At 40.7% G+C, this 17,330-nt stretch overlaps 1 protein-coding gene across 3 annotated transcripts in view; it reads left to right on the forward strand.

The window, feature by feature from the left end:
• The window catches only part of magi3a (membrane associated guanylate kinase, WW and PDZ domain containing 3a), a 104,644-nt gene that overhangs the window by 49,593 nt on the left and 37,721 nt on the right, over positions 1 to 17,330 (forward strand). For all 3 annotated transcript variants that reach the window (XM_030733001.1, XM_030733003.1, XM_030733002.1), the window contains exon 2: positions 16,361 to 16,477. In XM_030733001.1, the coding sequence (XP_030588861.1) occupies positions 16,361 to 16,477 (117 nt within the window). The remainder of the gene's footprint in view (positions 1 to 16,360; positions 16,478 to 17,330) is intronic.

Consider the following 17,330-nt stretch of genomic DNA (forward strand, 5'->3'; position numbering starts at 1 on the left):
GTTAAACCCATCCTTTAGCAGTGATATGAAAATCCAGTTAGCCATATTTTCTCCAGGAGCAGTCTGTGATGTCTCTGTCTTAAGATCTCTCAGTGAGATTAGCAGTATTTCATCCACTTCTTGGCTGGTGAGTGACAGAAGCTCAAATCTTGACATGTGCTTTGCTTTCACTTCAAACTTTATGAAACTCTATTCCACTGAGGTCCAGAGGAAGTTTCAGATTCAGTAACATGAGGCCTCTTTAACAGTTTTGTCTGTTGTGTTTGTAGTTATTTTTTAATTCCACCCCTTTATTGTCACTGTGTTATTTATTTTCTCTTTTCACTAAAGCCAATTAATTCATACTAATACTTAAGACTAAATAAAGCAGTAGTTATAAAGGCTTTGTATTTTGACATCCGCTAAATGCAGTTTAAATAATTAAAGTGTTTAAAGAGAAAGGAACAGAATGGTTTAATTATTAGTTAATATTGAATTTTATGAATGAGACACTCCACACTCTGTGTGTCGTATTCTAGAATAGGAGAAGTCATGGGTCAAAAGCCTCGCCATAATAAGTGAAGTGAACCGTAAATTACAGAGAGCTTCAAGCCTTGTAAAAGTCCTGCTGGGTTAATTATGCTGTCAGTGCACGTACGGGACTGTTTCATTGCATTTGATCTAAAGATGGTGAGCAAAGTCAAAGCAGCCCTGAGAACTAGAGACAATTAGTTAAAAGTCGTTGAACACAACAATGAGTGATGCTTCAATCTGAGCGGGGCTGCTTGATGAGAACTGCACTGTAATGGCGTTTCCTTCGCCGCCTCTGCTGGCTAATTGACAGTGTATTTATTCCTCTGAATTAACGCCTGGTTTCAGCTTTCCCTCCCTCCCTATTAAGAAGATTGGCTGTGAGCATTTAACTTTGTCTGTCCATTTATGAGTGAAATGGTTTGAAAAGAGGAAAAAAAAACATAATTGGCTTGGCTTAGTGTTGCCTTGATTAAGTGGCAGAATGTCTTTGAAGTGACAAAGTTTGATTTCTGCACATATGCAGGCATTTCCCAAGAGGGGATTTACTGGGGCAGAGACCAAGGTATTGTCTGATCTCAGTCTATTTCAACAGAGCAAATTTAGCTTATAATTGACCCTCTCTGTTCTCCTCTCTTCACTTTTGGTATTGATTGGGGGGAAAAAAGGGGGGAATAGGGAAGTTGTCGACGTCCTAGTCTGACCTTGTGTGTGTTAAAATTTAGGGAACTTTTATGGTAAAATTTTCCCTTAGAAATCAATCCATCCCCCCCTCCTCCTCTTCCTCCCAGTCCCTTGCTTGCTACAGTATGTTAACCACAACAGGCTAGCATGAGGTTTGGAGTGGAACAGATGTCATTATGCATGCTTCTGTAGATTAGCTAATCACAGACACCACCTGGGTGTGCTGATTGCTATTAATCCACTATTATAATTGAAAATTATGGTTTGCGCTGCAAAAGCACGCTGTCTTTTCATCGGTCCTAGTAGACCACGCACCCTTGCTTCCTGGCAAACTTGTCATTCACACTGAAAGCAACATGAACCCTTGAGGTGAAGAGCTAATATACGTCCCTCCAATCTCCCTTTGTTTTTTGTTTTTTTGATGACTGAAAACATTTGGGTTTGACATTAATAGATGAATATGAGACAAAACATCAACTTCTCAACTTTTATTTCCAGCTATTTAGATCTGGACCCACCCATTTTGTATTTATGTATAAAAGTATATAAATATGTTTGCACCACATGAGTGGTCAAGTGTTAAATACTCTTTTCTGAGGATATGCAATTTAAAAGCATTTTTTTGGCCACATTTGGGTTCTTCAAATGTGACATGAGGCTTCTTATAATGCTTCACAATGACTCCTTTAATCTACCATCCCAGGCAGCTGGCAGAAGCCCCTCATGAGTTGCCCTCTAATGGGAAACCCTGCATCAACTGAACGGTGTCCTGCCATAGAACGCGGTCCTCATCCCACTGCCAGCTCTTTGCTTGTTCCTCCGTTGATAATCCTGTTCAGAAATATTCTCAGGGAAAGCGGATTACCATGCAGAGGGGTATGAATCTCCCTGCGGTTGTATCACACAGCTAATTAAATTTATCATTGTCTTCAGAAATGGCTGGTATCCTCATTCTCTTCACTCACTGGGATATATGCGCCAATAAAGAGACTTCCTGTTTTAGCTATTATGCCTAATGGATTTCCCTCAGTCTGTGATTATTGTCTGTAATGCTCTGTTCTCTTACATGTAAAAAGTTTGCAAACAAAAATGCTGGTACAGCTGATATTTGCACTGCTGCACGCAGCCCCCCCCCCCCCCCCCCCCCCCCCCCCCCCACACACACACACACACACACACACACTTATGAATGACAGCCCACCTCCGTGCTGCATGACATTTCTCCATTGTGACATTAAAGTGTTTGTCTTTAAGTGGAAACAAAAAAGTAAAAATAAAATGTTAATAAGAGATATGGTGAACATTATGCCACAGCATGTAGTCTTGTTTCTTTCTCCCAAAGACGGTTTTAAAACTTTAATTACCAAAAATCATCTTTTATGCTTTTTGTTGTTCAAGCACATGGATAATAACTGCTATTTTCCACTTAGAGAGCTCTTAAGACGAAACCTCTTAGGGAACTTATTTCGGTGTTGACTAACTGAAGCTCCCCCGTACTATGGGTTCAAAGACTGAAGACTGGAAAAAATCAAAGGTAAAGAAAAGTAAGGCTGGTGGTATCCGCACTAAAGTGGATTTACTGCCTTCACTCTGCACCGTCACATGGTTCCTCTCTCTCTTCCCATTCAACGCTGCCAGCACCAAACTTGTTTTTCATAGCACTTGAAACACAAGAGCAGAGTTGTTTTGTTTCCGCATAAGACATACTTCTCCACGGTAAGAGATGGCAAAGCTTTCAGCTGTCAGAAGAAACACTGAGGAGTGTGTGAGGAGAGCACAAAAGAAGCAAGGAGTGCTTGTCTCCAAATTCATCCCAGCACACTCCCAACTCAGGCTGTGCAAGGGCGCACTGAAGATGGACACTGGAGTCCTACAGGAGCTGCAAGCATAAACATTTTCGTTTTTTTTTTTTCATTTTAACATCACCGTGACAGTGTTCCTCCCGAACTCCTCATTTAAACATTCTTGACCTTATATTAATCACGTATGATGTTCACCATCATGTTTCCTTATTTCCGTGTGTTTGCTGCAGTTGGGAAGATCATATGTGGAAAAAAAACAACCCAGATAATTATCATTGAGAGTCGGTGGGAGTGAGTCAGTGTGTTGTGGCTGGGGTGATCATGTCCCTCAACTGAAATAACACAGGGGGTCTGTTGTGGTTCATGTTGGCCCACTCTATCAGTTCAATTTTTATTTGGCTTATTCATGTATGTGACTCACCTCGCACCCCGTAGGTTGTTATTGAAATCACCCTGTGGTTCGTAAGGTTTAACGCTCAAGGGGATGATCTAGCTTTTGTTTGCTTGTGTGTGTTACTGCATACTGGTACGATTAAGCACAAATCTCAGTGTGTTAGTTGGAAAATTCACATGGAAAGAATCATCTAACAAAGTCCCACCTCCCCCCAATGGAATGTTCTGGCAAGTTATCTCTGTGACATAATATTAATAACAGAGACCAACTGTATATATCAACTGGGAGATGACTCGCCTCTATTAAATCACTTCTGACTGGATCGGTCCCTGAGCTACACAACACCGTGACTCACCCACTCAGGCTGGGTGTCATTACTGCCATGCTCTCTGTGTGCACTGCATTTGCCTGACAGAAAGCACCTTCAAGATGTTAATAAAGTGGCTCGAGGCTTTGCTTGTGATAGTTGGCTTTGGATCTAACAAATGTGTATGTTTTCCTTCTGGTATATAGTCATAGCCTCTTTCTGTGCCACTGCAGAGTATCCTAGAGGGAGTACTTTGAATATATATTTTCAGAGCATTTATTCATGTGCTTTCCCCCCCGTTTGACACTTAACTACAAACAGATATACACAGATACGCATACAGTGTGCACATGCAAGTGGCACGGAGTTGAACCAGTAAGTAGGGCAGGTGTGGAGAACCCCAAAAGGAAGTTTGTTCAATGACAAGCATAATAGTTTGGATTATTTGCACCAAATGTTTGAACTGAGTTATGTTGGGACATTATATTAGGACTCTGTGCTGGCTGGCTGACCCTTCTGTGCAATTCATGTTGCGTAACCTTGTAAGTATCGAATGACAGGCCTGCTCTTGGTCATGCTTCCAGCCTAATGTTCCTTCATCTGTCTTGGAGACTAAGAGCCCTTCCACTGTAAACATTGCTATTTGGCCCTTGACATGAAAGTTATCTCAGGCCTCTTTATGCAGATTCTTAAAGACTTTGATAGGTTCCGCTTTAGAGATCCATGGTGAAACGGCAAGTGAGCACCTGAAACTGGTCACAAAAACGTGAAATGCAGATCCAGATGTCAATGAAGTCACACGGTATCCTATCTCAGGACACTTATATTGCATGCATATGATCACATCACGCTCTACTGGTGCACAACAGGAACAGTCTCAGAACTTTTTGATTGCATTTCATATACTGTGAGCTCTCCATACAGTTTGCAGTGTTTATAGAGACAGTGTTGGCTGGCTCAGTCACACTCCATTTCTGCTGGTTGTGTGACAACATTGTGGGCGCAGATGTTGACTTTGATATGCTCTAGTTCGCCCCACCCTTCCACCGCCATCATCCCTAATCCATCAGTCCTGTGGTCATGTGGAGGAATTATTTATTAAACATAATCAATGTCTGTTATGTGCAAGTGAAAGAATACAAATCAGAGAGAGCCTCAAAAATGGCACGAGATAAATATTTAGTTGACATTCAGCAGTTGTAGGGAGGTTTTTGCCTCTGATTCGATTCATATCTGCTCTCTGGCATCTGGCTGCTATAACCTTTTCATCTGCTTTGAGTGACTGATGTGGCTGCCCTCTCTGCCCAGGGCATCTACCCAGCTTATGGAGCAGCCCCTTGTGTGTCTTCGAAGAGTTACAGATAACTCATGGACTAAATGTCTGTAGCTAGTGGCTGGGCAATGTCTGTAGGCATTACTAGGCTTACGTCATACATATACTTGTGATCTGTGCTACAAAAACCTCACATCATCATTCTAACCATTCTCCATGTGCTCTCATATCATATGCACACCTCTCAGTAAGAGTGATGTAAGATGGACGTAGGGCTCAGATGACTGAAGTTCAACTAGCTGACTCATTTCAGTGATAGGTGAGTGTCCTTTTCTGCAGCCAGGCTGCTACACATGATAGATGACTATAATGTAGGAGAGTGGTTTCTCTTCATCCATACCCTCCCTGTCCAACCTCCTGGAGATGGACGACAAGGATCAAGTTGTGATTGTCTGCCAGAAATAGTGGCATAGTCATTCCTTGGACCTGCAATTGCTTTTTAGCCATAGTTACTCATGACAGCACATGCTGATGAAGAGTGAAGGTCCAGTCAAGGACATAGTGATATGTTGTTTGTGATTAAATGCCAGGGTACCTGGAGATGGATAGATATATGTATTTTGACCCTTCACTTAAGTAAAAGTAGTAATATTACTGAGTATATTTTTTTTTAAGAGTAGAAGATTGAGCATCAAAATATGTAAAATGACTAAAACAACAGTCCTCCTTATGCAGAATGGCCTGCGAGGCTTCATAATTACTTACTCAGTGATAATAAAAGTCTACAAACTTCCGAAGAGGTCAGAATCATGTGAAGCAGAAATAATTAAATACATCTTTCCATTATAAAAAACACCCCCACCAAATTGTTGGTACTCTCGCTTGATAAATGGGTGTGATAATTATTGACTAATTACTGACTAATAAATTTAATTGATTCAGCACTAATGTATGCAAATGTAGCTCTGGTGTGTGCGTCCGTGTCAGCAGCATGCCATTTGAAGATGTGAGTCAAGAATCGAGACAGCATCTGGGTCAGCCAAGCAACAAGATGCACACATCAAATCAGTAACTGCTGCTCCTCGGGCGGTGCTTTCCAATACAAAACACCTTCTGCTTGGCTGTGCATATTATTAGCAGACATGCGAAACATCACTGCTGACTACCTAGGGCATTTTTAGGCAAACTTTACACACACACACACACACTCTGTATGCAAACATATGAAGCCACACATCAACAAATGTCCAGAGTTTGGGCACAGGGCATATACCCCTGTAATTACTCATCCCTTGTAAATCATTCTTGTACCACATTGTCACTCGCACATAAAATCGTCAGTGTCTGAAATGTTTCATTGCCACTTTTGAGTGTTTTGAGTCTTGATAGAATTTTTTTTTTTTTTTTTAATGAAAATCAAAATCAGAGTTATGTGTGTTTCAGAAAGAGAGAGAAGATGGAGAGACTTTTGTTTCCCTGGGGTTCTCTCTGATGTATCAGGCAGCATATTGTCAGTGACAGCCCAAGTTATTGAGGCTAAGAGCACATCACTTTACTTGCTCTGTAGAACCATAATCCGTAGAGCTGCAGATGCTACTTCTTCAGCTCTGGAGCGTTCGGAAACAGAAACAGATTGCATGTTTTACAACTTTAGGAAACCTTTGGGTGACCTATAATTTTGGATGATTACTGCTACTTGTTTATATGTTTTCTAATATTTAAATTATGTAAAAATGTCTGCTGTTATTGTGACCATTTAGTCCTCTGTGTGAATCCTTCCATCTGGCCCCACTCATTCCTATTTTTCAATAGAAAAAAAAAACCCGACTGATCTCTCCTCTTGTCGCGTCTTCCATTCTCTCTGATCCACTGGTGACAATGAAACCCTTTGTCTCACTCTCCATGCAGCGAGATGTAAAGATGACTATCACAGAGATGGGGCGAAAAAGATTGTTCTGGTCTTTGATCTCTCGTTTCTTATTAAACCCCTTTGGAAGCTATTATTTGTTAGAGTGCATGTGCGCACATGCATGCTCACGTGTAGTGTGAGGGAGAGTTTTTGTTTGTCTGTGGGTTTTGTATGCTTATTATAGGCGTATGCGTGTGTCTGTGCACAGATAGACAGACGGAGGTTTGAAACCACAAAGCAGAAGGCTTTTGATGATGTAGGATGCAGAAGGGAGCTTCTTCTTCTCTGGCCTCCACATAGTAGATCAGCAAGATGAATAATGGAGTGAGGAAGAAATGTGTTTGAAGGGGGCTCGCTCTCTTTCTCACTTTCACACACTCAAATGTGTGTATATATATATATATATATATATATATATATATATATATATATATATATATATATATATATATATATATATATATATATATATGTGTGTGTATATATATATATGTGTGTATATACACACGCACACACACACTCTTCATTCCATAGCTGTTGGGCATTATATTTTTATCTACATATTTTATCTTATTTAAATGCCTCTCAGAGGGCTTAACCTCACTACTAGAATTTTAGAGCTGCGCATTCAGAGTGAAATTGAGCTGCCGTGCAGAGATGACGATGAAAAACAAACAACTCGCTAAACGACACCTCATTAAAAACCTGCTCTTTTCTTCTCTTTCACATGCTTTGTTGCTCTCGCTCTCTTCTTTGTATGGGTCTGCTGCCCCGTAGCAATTTTGGAAACGCACGCTTGAGCCCTCCGCAGTAGTGGACGACGGAGGTTTCCACAGCTTATTAAAAGTTTGCCTTTTGTTGACTTTTTTTCCTGCTGTTCATTTGAGTGCTCCATAGGCTTTTGGCTAGTGCACAAACCTAAGTGTAAGGTTGTTTATTGTTGACTTCTACACTGTACCAAGTGATAAACGGGACACGAACTGAATCAATAGTGTCACTTTCAGAAGCTGAAGCTTTTATCATAGCAACCCCTCTCGTGGAATATGAGAGGAAACTGACATAAACAGAGTAACCTGCACATTAAGGGATGTCATCAGAACCGATACTTGTTCTCCTTTTTGATACCAAAATTCTGAAACACGATGGTACCTGTTTCTTTCTTTAGTGCCATTGGGTACTTGAGGCAGTGGATGCACCAAGGTTGCAGTTCTTTGGGAACTGAAGGGGGCATCATATGCTTACAAGTGTTCTAGTCTGTCATTACATGCCGAAGAAGAAGAAAGACGCCTACAATCACATTAGCATTAGTAGGCTACACAGCAACCATCCTAACATTTCAGTCTGTGTCGTATCCACAAAATAGAAGGTTGGGATTTTAAATACATATAATTTAAAATCCCTGTGTCTGTGATTTTAAAGGACTTTATTAAAAAGTCTTAATAAAATTTAAGTACTTGGTTATAAACCCTGAATAATCGGAAGAAAATGTATGCATGGATTGTTTTGGTGTCCAGAATCTTGTAAATCCACTGGTACTGCCACATTACGTGTTGGTTATTGAAATCCAGTAAAATGATGCACTTGGTTGAGACTTAACTTTATAAACACAACAGGTTTCGTACTGTTTATAATCCAAGCCTAAATTTAAGCCACCATAATGTTTCCATGGGCTGAATGGTGGTGCAATCACTTTGTTGTGTGCTTATACAATGATGTAATCAGCTGCTGTAACAAGACTGTCTACGACCACAATGGTGGCTCTGTGGGGCTGTACTCTGACACAGCGTTGCTTTGTTTTAAATGTTAATGCTGTGCTCGCTGTGGCATAGCATAGTGTGTATCTTCCAATCACTGTAACATTTACTAATTATCCCAGAACAAGAGGTACTGCCAAGGCTGCTGGGAATTATGTTGGTTTTAATGGGTTAAGGCAAATATGTATATTTACATGGTGCTTGACACTGCGTAAAAAGTCATAGTTTCACAAAAGACATCCTGTGGGGAACCGTGGATGGACATGGATAGTGTCTGTACAAAAGCATTAGCTGAAGTGCATGCTAACATATTTCACTGGATAACTTGAGAAAAGCTGTTAGTGAAACTATTAAACACCAAAATCTGAGGTACGATCAGGTCACATACAGATAGCTATTCCTGTATGGACCGAAATCATGGGCCAATTGCTGGACATTATTATTCCTAGAAGCATGCTGTCTATGTGGCAAAAAAAAAAAAAAATAGTTGAATTAATTTGAATCTTTATTAAATTGTTAAATACATCTCTAATATATTACAGGTCAGCTGCTTGGTCCTAAGTTTGGTATGGATGACCTCCAGTAGCTGATGAGTACATAACTGGTGGAGGTGGGAGTGTCAGCTGAGCTGCAATGGATCTGACAGACTGCAGGGCAAAAAATCATTTTCTGAGAAAAGTGGCTGGAGATAAATACTGGGTGAAGGAGAGTTTAATGCCACAATCTGTCAGTCTGCTCCATATCACAGAAAGGGGATAGGACAGGAGAGGAGGGAAGACCTGCTTCTGATGGCTGTCAGGTGACTGTGACTGTTCTTTCGCCTCTTTGCCTCAACTAAGAATCAAAAAGCAACCAAAAAAACTTGCCCTTAGCTTTTTTTTTTTTCCTTAAAAAAAAAAGGATATTCCTTTAGTCTGTGAAATGTTTAAGACTTACAGGCTTATAAAAGACAAATTTCAAGGTCACTTCTTACTGCCTGGGAAAAAAAAAAGAGTGATACTTTTATCGCATGCCGTTAACTGTTGACTGGCTGTTTTGAATTAATGTGAACTCACCTCATTTAGCAGGAATTCATCATTCCGCGCTGCACACACTGACCGGCTCCTCTGAAGTTGTGATATGGCATGCACTCATGCTCTATGTATCAATAGAATAGGTATAGACTGTTAAATGAGCCAAGAATGTACTAGGCCAGTTTCATCTCAAACATGTAAGTAATGGATATTTAGTACAGTCTGCCAGCAATTGCAAGCAAGCCGCCCGAAGCCAAGAATATATTTCTGAATGCCGAGTGCTTTGGGACACCATCTGTGTCTACTGCCAAGTGCACTGATGATTATTACACTGACTGTAATAAACCCACAACATTAAGTCCTCACACAATGTGTAGCATGACCATTCCTTTCAGTTATCTGCTAAGAGTTCATTGCGCGCTTCTGCCAAGCATGCAGGGATAATGCTGCTGTCCTTGCAGCACAGCAAGTTCAAAATGGCGTCATGGAGAGTCACTTCTCCCGCACCTCATTTCCTCCAGTGTTCTGTTATCAATAGGTATAGAATACTCGTGACCTATAAATTCTGCCATTCAACGTTCTGTAAAGTCTCGATTTCGAGTTGTGAAATACTGAAACTGGGAATGTGTGTTTTGTATAAGGAGGTTTATGACCTGGCCATTAGTCATTTTACCGCCAAAACACCCAGCCTGTGCAGGCTGACCTTATGTTAAGATATGGCGCCACTAATTGGATTTCAGGAGAGATCTATCTAACCTGAAGGGAGAAGGGCTACTGTGGGGACATTGATTTCCTTCATCTCACATTTTTCATCCCAAAGTGTTCCATCCATCCACAATTAATCACTTGAGCTTTGCAGCACTAATTGACTTCACACAGACTCCCTTTCCTGGCCAATTAAAGTACAGCTCTCAGCTTAAACAGTGACCATGAGCGAAAGATCTGGTCTCAAACAGGAAACAATCCACACCTCTCCCATTTCAGTGAGATTTTACTCCTATCACCTTGAGTGAGCAGACATGAGTGTGAAAGATGAGACTATTGGTGGTGAAACCTCCCTCTGTTTGTGTGTTTGTTGCTCTCTGAAGAGAAACCACAATGAGGCATAATTGTTCATTTCATATTTCTCTGCCGTTTTCCTGGAAAAGTGGAGAACCGCTTTTGCAAAAAAAAAATTTGATTCTGCCTGAAATCTGTTGATTCTTCTGCCTGCCTGTCACACAGAATGAGGCAGGTCGTTCTATTGTCCCAAGTTGCCAAATGAACCTAACAAGGTGGTAATTAGCAGATGGCAGGGGCTTTCTCACCATTTCTGGAGCTGCACTACTGTCAGAGAATTGCCTCATTAGACGCCCACCGACACCCCTGCTGGTGACATCTCTTCATTGCTTCCGCTCTCGTTTTGGAAGAGCATTGTGTCTGTGCAAGCATGTTGTAGTTTAACTGCCTGTTTACTTGATGCCTGGTAAATATCTGTATTGCAAGCCTATTGTTTTGGCCCCGGTGAACCGAGGGCATGCTGGTGTGCCAAATCAAGCTGCAGGGTTTTAGCAGAAGATAAACAAAGATGGATAGTTTTGCGTTGAGTGCTCAGTATAAAGTTTACAAGCTTATTTGTTTCTAGAGTTTAAGCTTCTCTTATTTTCAAGTGTTTTCGAATCGACCGAACTTCTGTCTCATGAACACAGCACTCTAGATCACTGCTGTTAATTTGCTGTCTGCCACTGTCAGACTAAAATACCACTTCAACTATTGGACTTGAAAATGGTTCCACTTTTGGGCCCTAGAAGATGAAGCCTGTTGACCTGATAATCCCCTGATTTTTTCCTCAAGCATCACATGAAATTATTAGCCTATATATTTATTTCCAGTGGCAGGCCTTGAACTGCTGGTTGGATTGCCATGAAATATAAACGCTTTCCTGCAGATGAAATTTCAGTTGATGCTATCACCCTCTGCGGTGCTTGGCTTTTAGTGTGGGTTGCCACGTTTTAACATTTAAATGTTTTTCTAAGAAGTTTAACGTGGTCAGCATTATACCTGTTAAACAGAGAATTGTCACAGCTTGAAGAAGAATGCAGAAACAGTCTCAGAGCTGCGAGCATGCTTCTAGGTTTTTGTTTGTTTTTATTCTGTTTTGCTGGAATATATATATATATATATATATATATATATATATATATATATATATATATATATATATATATATATATATATATATATATATAAAAATCCAGAGCACCTCATATTTCCAAATAAAAGTACATTACAAAGGATTTGTTCTGCTTTGGAATTTCATTGTGTACCTTAAAGCAGAAAAGTTGTGTACTCCATCTGCTAAGCCTGTCCTCCTGTTCCTCAATATGTGACCTGAAAACTAATGGCGGCTTCAGACAGAGAAAGGGTTTGGCTTTTATTTGCTTTTATCCTCGCAGTAGAAGACAGGTGGAGAGGCACTATAGCAACAGGTAGATGCAGATGTCCCTTGAAAGCAGAGGATTGTTATTAAAGCAAATAAAAGGTTAAGTGGCTAGCAGTGGAAAGAAAAAGGAAGAGAAAGAAAAAGGAGAGATGCAGGGAAGCCTGATAGCAATTCCGAAAGTGATTTCAAACATAGGTGTGAGGAGCCCCGTGGGGATCTGCCAAGGCTGATGAATCTCCACAGATTCATCAGCCTTGGCCCACAGAAAGGACGGCGCAGCCACACACGGGGTGATAGAATAATGATTAAAAGGAAAGAAGGGACCGGCACGCTAAGTTTCCATGTGTGTTCCTATGCATCATCATTACTCCTCTGTGCAAACATCGCCCACTTTGTGCGCCTTGTCCGCCTTCACTATCTTTGTTTTTAATAATTCTCCATCCTTGAACTGCAGCTCCCCATTTCCCCATCTACTCCCCTACACTCCCCCTGTGTGAGAGAGAGTGCCTAATAGCCAGATGACAAGACACAAAGGCTTCCATTGTGTCCCACATGCCAGGGTAGGCCAGCACATCACTGGCCTACCCTGGCAGGCCAGTGATGTGCTGCCTTGTAACCTAGCAGGAAGTTGAGAGTCCCCCCCCTTCTCTTTCTGTCTCTGGAGATATGATGTGGCAGGCTAACACAACCTGACAGGCGGGCCACAAAGGCTACCCTGTTAGAGGCTTTTGAGTGGGAGTATACTTTGGACGGTGGAGGTGATTTGCATGTGTTTGTGTGTATGTGCGAGAGAGAAAAAGAGATTGATTTTTGTTGACCCGGTGTTTTATCTACCCGCAGTTGCAGGAATTCTGTGGGAACAATTAGTACCCTCTGTTGTCCATGCTGAGACCAGCTGATCTTTGAAGGCCATGTGTGAAAATGGATTTAGGGTGGCTTTCCCAAGCTCGATGAAAGCCCTGGCGGAGGTGTAATCACTCCCATCTACATTAACATGGGAACAAGCTTGAACCAGTGGGAGGGAATGGGATGTATTTTCTTTATGTTTATTAGAATTTGGGGTTTTTCATGTCTCATAGCTTCTGGGAACATGGACCGCAGGCTTGTGGCTTTTGTGTTTTTGTGTTGCAGCGCCAGGCAGCTTTTGTTTCATTGACCTAAATTCCTTACATTCATTGTGCCAATAAAAAAGTCTATAGAGTTACATAATGGACAACCATGCTTCTCTATGCCTTAGCCCTTACTTGTACCTCTGACATGCTGCAATTACTGGACTGTTTCAGCTTAAGTAAATCAGCAGGCACATGCAGAGCGGCTGGAAGCCCCCAAATTCCAAAATCCTCTGAATTTTTAGCTTGTGTGTGCCTTCCTGTTGAGCGGTGTGCTACAGTACTGAGTCGTGTTGAGCATCCAGTAAACAAGAAACTCAAAATGCTTTATTAGAAAGAAAGTGTCAGGACTACTTCTGACATTATCCTGCTGATCTGGAGTAGCAGCAATAGTTGTTTTATCCCTGTAGGGAATGAATAAGAATGAAGTTAATTTACAATATTTTTGAATTAGGTAGGTGATGTCTTTTTATTCCCCAGCTGCCACATCTCTCCTTCAACACTTCCTGCTGATGGGTGTCATAAAAATATTGTTCAGATTTCAGAGGAAAAACTCTTAGTGTGGGATGTTCCACACTTAAAAAAAATTCATTACATTCACTATGGGAATGCTTCTCTTTGCTATTATGAGAGTTGAGCATGTTCTGTATGCCAGTTTCTGAAATATCTCTGTGTGTATTTTGTACATTGGTGAATAGATTTGAATGCAGTTGAGAAATATTTAATTTTTAAATAAAAAAACAAACAAACTTGCAATGACTTTTTAGTGGTTGATATGTTAAAATACTGATACTGAGCAATATGGCAAAATATTTATGAGCAGATGAACAAACAGCAGACTCTCTTACAAGCTGTAAAATCACATATTTACAATTTCTGCTGGAAGAAGTGTACAGCAGCTTAATGGAGATCTCATTTGGAGTCTGTCATTCACCGCCTGACTTATGCTTGATTTGTCAACATTTCCTGATTTGGAGAAGAACTCTGCAGGATCTTAACACTTCTGTCAGAGACTCTGGCAGACATTGCCACATTTTGGCCTTGCATTTCTGTATTTGAGGCAGCACAAAAAAAGAAAAGGGAAACAGACAGATGTAGAATACAAGACTTGATTTTGATCAAAATCAAAGTGTTGGTTTGAGACAGAAAAAATAAAGTCCCAACACAAAACAAATGGCATGAAGATTGATCCTTGGTCTCACTCCCGTAGTCAGCGGTGTAAGGTTAATTGTGTACCCCCTGCTAAGCAGAAAGAGAGAATGAGCTTTTATGCCCGCAGTCTTAGTGAAGGCATATTCAAAGCACATCCTGCATGGCCCTTCTTCAGAAAGCAACTTCAGCTCCAAACGCAGCTTTAGACCACACAGTGGAAGAGCCTTACTATAGCAAACAAGCACAAGGGATTTTGCTCTTTGTTTCTTTTTCTCTCTTCATCTCTCTGTTCCCGCTCTGATATTCCATCACTCCAAGGAGAACTGTAATTCTTCTTTCTTGCAGCCACATTCTCAGACTTGGCTTCCTTCACTGTTGCTACTGAAAAACAACCAGCCTAATGTTGTGTTCTTGCTTTTTGTGTTCTTGCTTTTTGTCATGAATTATTACAAAATTGCCGAATTAATGTTTAATCAGATCACTCCTCAGTCTTCAATTAAACCGCTGTTGCTCCTGAGAAACATTGGCGCTAATGTTATGCTCTTGCCTTTTTTTTTTTTTCATGCATCTGGATTTTAGTGACAGAGCCAAGTTAATATTTAATGACATGTGACTAAAAGGTTTGCATTTCGATGTATGAAAATAGATATAGATTAACTTATAGTCGTGTGAAAAAGGAAGTACATCCTCCTTAATTCTAAGATTTTACCAATCAGGACATAATTTTAAAAAAGCATCTGTTAGGTGGGTTAGATTGGCTGTACCTACAGTGCTGGAGAAAAAAAAAAACGAGCTTTAAAGATCTAACGCACAGACAGTTCAGCAAGACGTAGCTACATAACATCATCCATTTGTCTCTGATGTTGCATTGTGAAGCCTTGAGATTAGCATTTTCACCACCGCCATGATGAGGAGGTGCCCGCTTGTTCATTAGCTAACAACTGGTCGATCACAAGTTGTTATGCAATGAGCATGGCTAATTCACTTTTTTGAAACATAGCATAATCAAGATTTACAAAATAGACTTTTTTCTTCAAAATGAGCGAATGAGCCCGTATATTCATCAGGAAAGTGTTTACAGAGGGCGAAATGGAAAGCTGTTTTCCCTTCTGTAGGAACTGCAGTCTTTTTGGGACCACAGTGATCGCCATCTGGTGGCTGTCAGATAGAATGCGCTTCCGCACTGGCTTCAATGGCTTCCTTTGAGGGTGGCTGTAGCTCAGTAGGTAGAGCAGGTCACCTACTGATCGGAAGGTCAGCGGTTCGAATCCTGGCTACTCCAGGCTACATGCCAATGTATCCTTGGGCAAGATACTTAACCCTAAGTTGCTCTCCGACCGTTCTGTCGGAGTATGAATGCGTGTGAATGCTAGTTAATTAAAAAAGCACTTAGCCTAATTAATGATGGAAGTGCTTGTATGAATGGGAGTGCATGGGTGAATGCAAACAGGTTGTATAAGCGCTTTGAGTGCTCTGATTGAGTAGAAAAGCGCTATATAAGAACTAGTCCATTTACCATTTACCTTTTTCTGATCTGGAAGCTAGGTCGATCTTTCGTACTGTGGACTGAGAGTGTATGAGTTAACCTGTGTATCATTCTCGACCATCTATCAAAAATAAAAATTTTAATTAAAATGTTGGGTCAAAAAAACAAAACCAACCCATTTTCATTCCTTTAAGGTTTATTCTGTATATTAATGTGATAACATGATGGTGTTTGAGAAAGTTATTGCACTGCAAAACTTTCATAGACTTGCAACCCTAATGACAGCTTTAAAGTTTCGTCTATGCCATCTGCAACTAATCACACAGTCTCAGGTACATATGTTTGCTGTCCCGGCGAGGGCTTTTTGATTTGGGGATTGCAGCTGGTGTTGTTCGTTAGAGGTTTGCAGCATTGTTGGTTATAAAATAAAATTTCTGAATAACTTTTTAAATTGTCTTAAAATTCAAATCATCAAAATGGGTGTCATGTAGAGTGAATTCTAACTTAATTTGACTAACTCAAATTTTTCTTTGCTTCCCCTTTAGGTAAAGTGTTGAATACTGATTTGCGTCACTACCTCAGCCTGCAGTTTCAGAAGGGCTCCCTGGACCATAAGCTGCAGCAGGTGATTAGGGACAACCTGTACCTGCGCACCATTCCCTGTGAGTAGCTTCCTCAGCCTTGGGCCCTTCAGTCTCCTCTCTGTCTGGGTCTGCTTGTTGCCCTCTCACCCCTCCAGATGGAGCCTGGTCTGTTCTCATCTGCACCACTACCTGCTAACTATTTCCCTCTTTGCTTTCCCTATGCTTTTATCCAAAGAAACTGCTTTAACTTGTTTTCTGCTCCTTTCCTCCCCCTCATCAGTTCAGTAGTATGAACTGTGGTTCTTTGATTTTAACTTCCTGATATTACCAAAATTTGTCCTCGGCTTATTGAAGCCAGGAAAACCTGAACAGTTATTGATATGGACGACTATCCACCATCAATAAAATATACTTTAAGACTGAAGCGCTTGTGCAAAAGAAACTATAGAAATGAAAAGGGATGACACACTTTGTGTGCTTTTATATTTAATAATTGATTTTTGTCCCCGTTTATATGAAATATTTAATTAAGGGGGATGTTTGTTTGTCAGTTTCTGATTATTGTTGGGCATTGGTTACATTAGAGTTAAAGACAGGAAAGAGTAATTATATATTTTCTTCTCTCTCTTTGCTTTCTTCTCCTGATTCCCCCCCCCCCCCCCCCCCCCCCCCCCCCCCCGTATCAGTTTGCTCCACTGCTTCTTTTAGAACGATTTTGTGTTTATACCCGAGTGATTTAAAAATGGACAACAAGGCCAACAGGCGTAAATGAAAGAGCAGCTGCAGTTCTCTGCGCTTCACAGCTGACTTATAAAAAAATCAAAACAAAACAAAAATTTCCATTTATTCATTGCTTGAGACATCATTTATTATTTGTGTAGCTCTCAGTTAGCATTTGGAAATCTTTCTTTCCTGACATTTTGCTTCGGGG

Source organism: Archocentrus centrarchus, chromosome 7 (genome assembly GCF_007364275.1).
Source record: "Archocentrus centrarchus isolate MPI-CPG fArcCen1 chromosome 7, fArcCen1, whole genome shotgun sequence".
Taxonomy (NCBI): domain Eukaryota; kingdom Metazoa; phylum Chordata; class Actinopteri; order Cichliformes; family Cichlidae; genus Archocentrus; species Archocentrus centrarchus.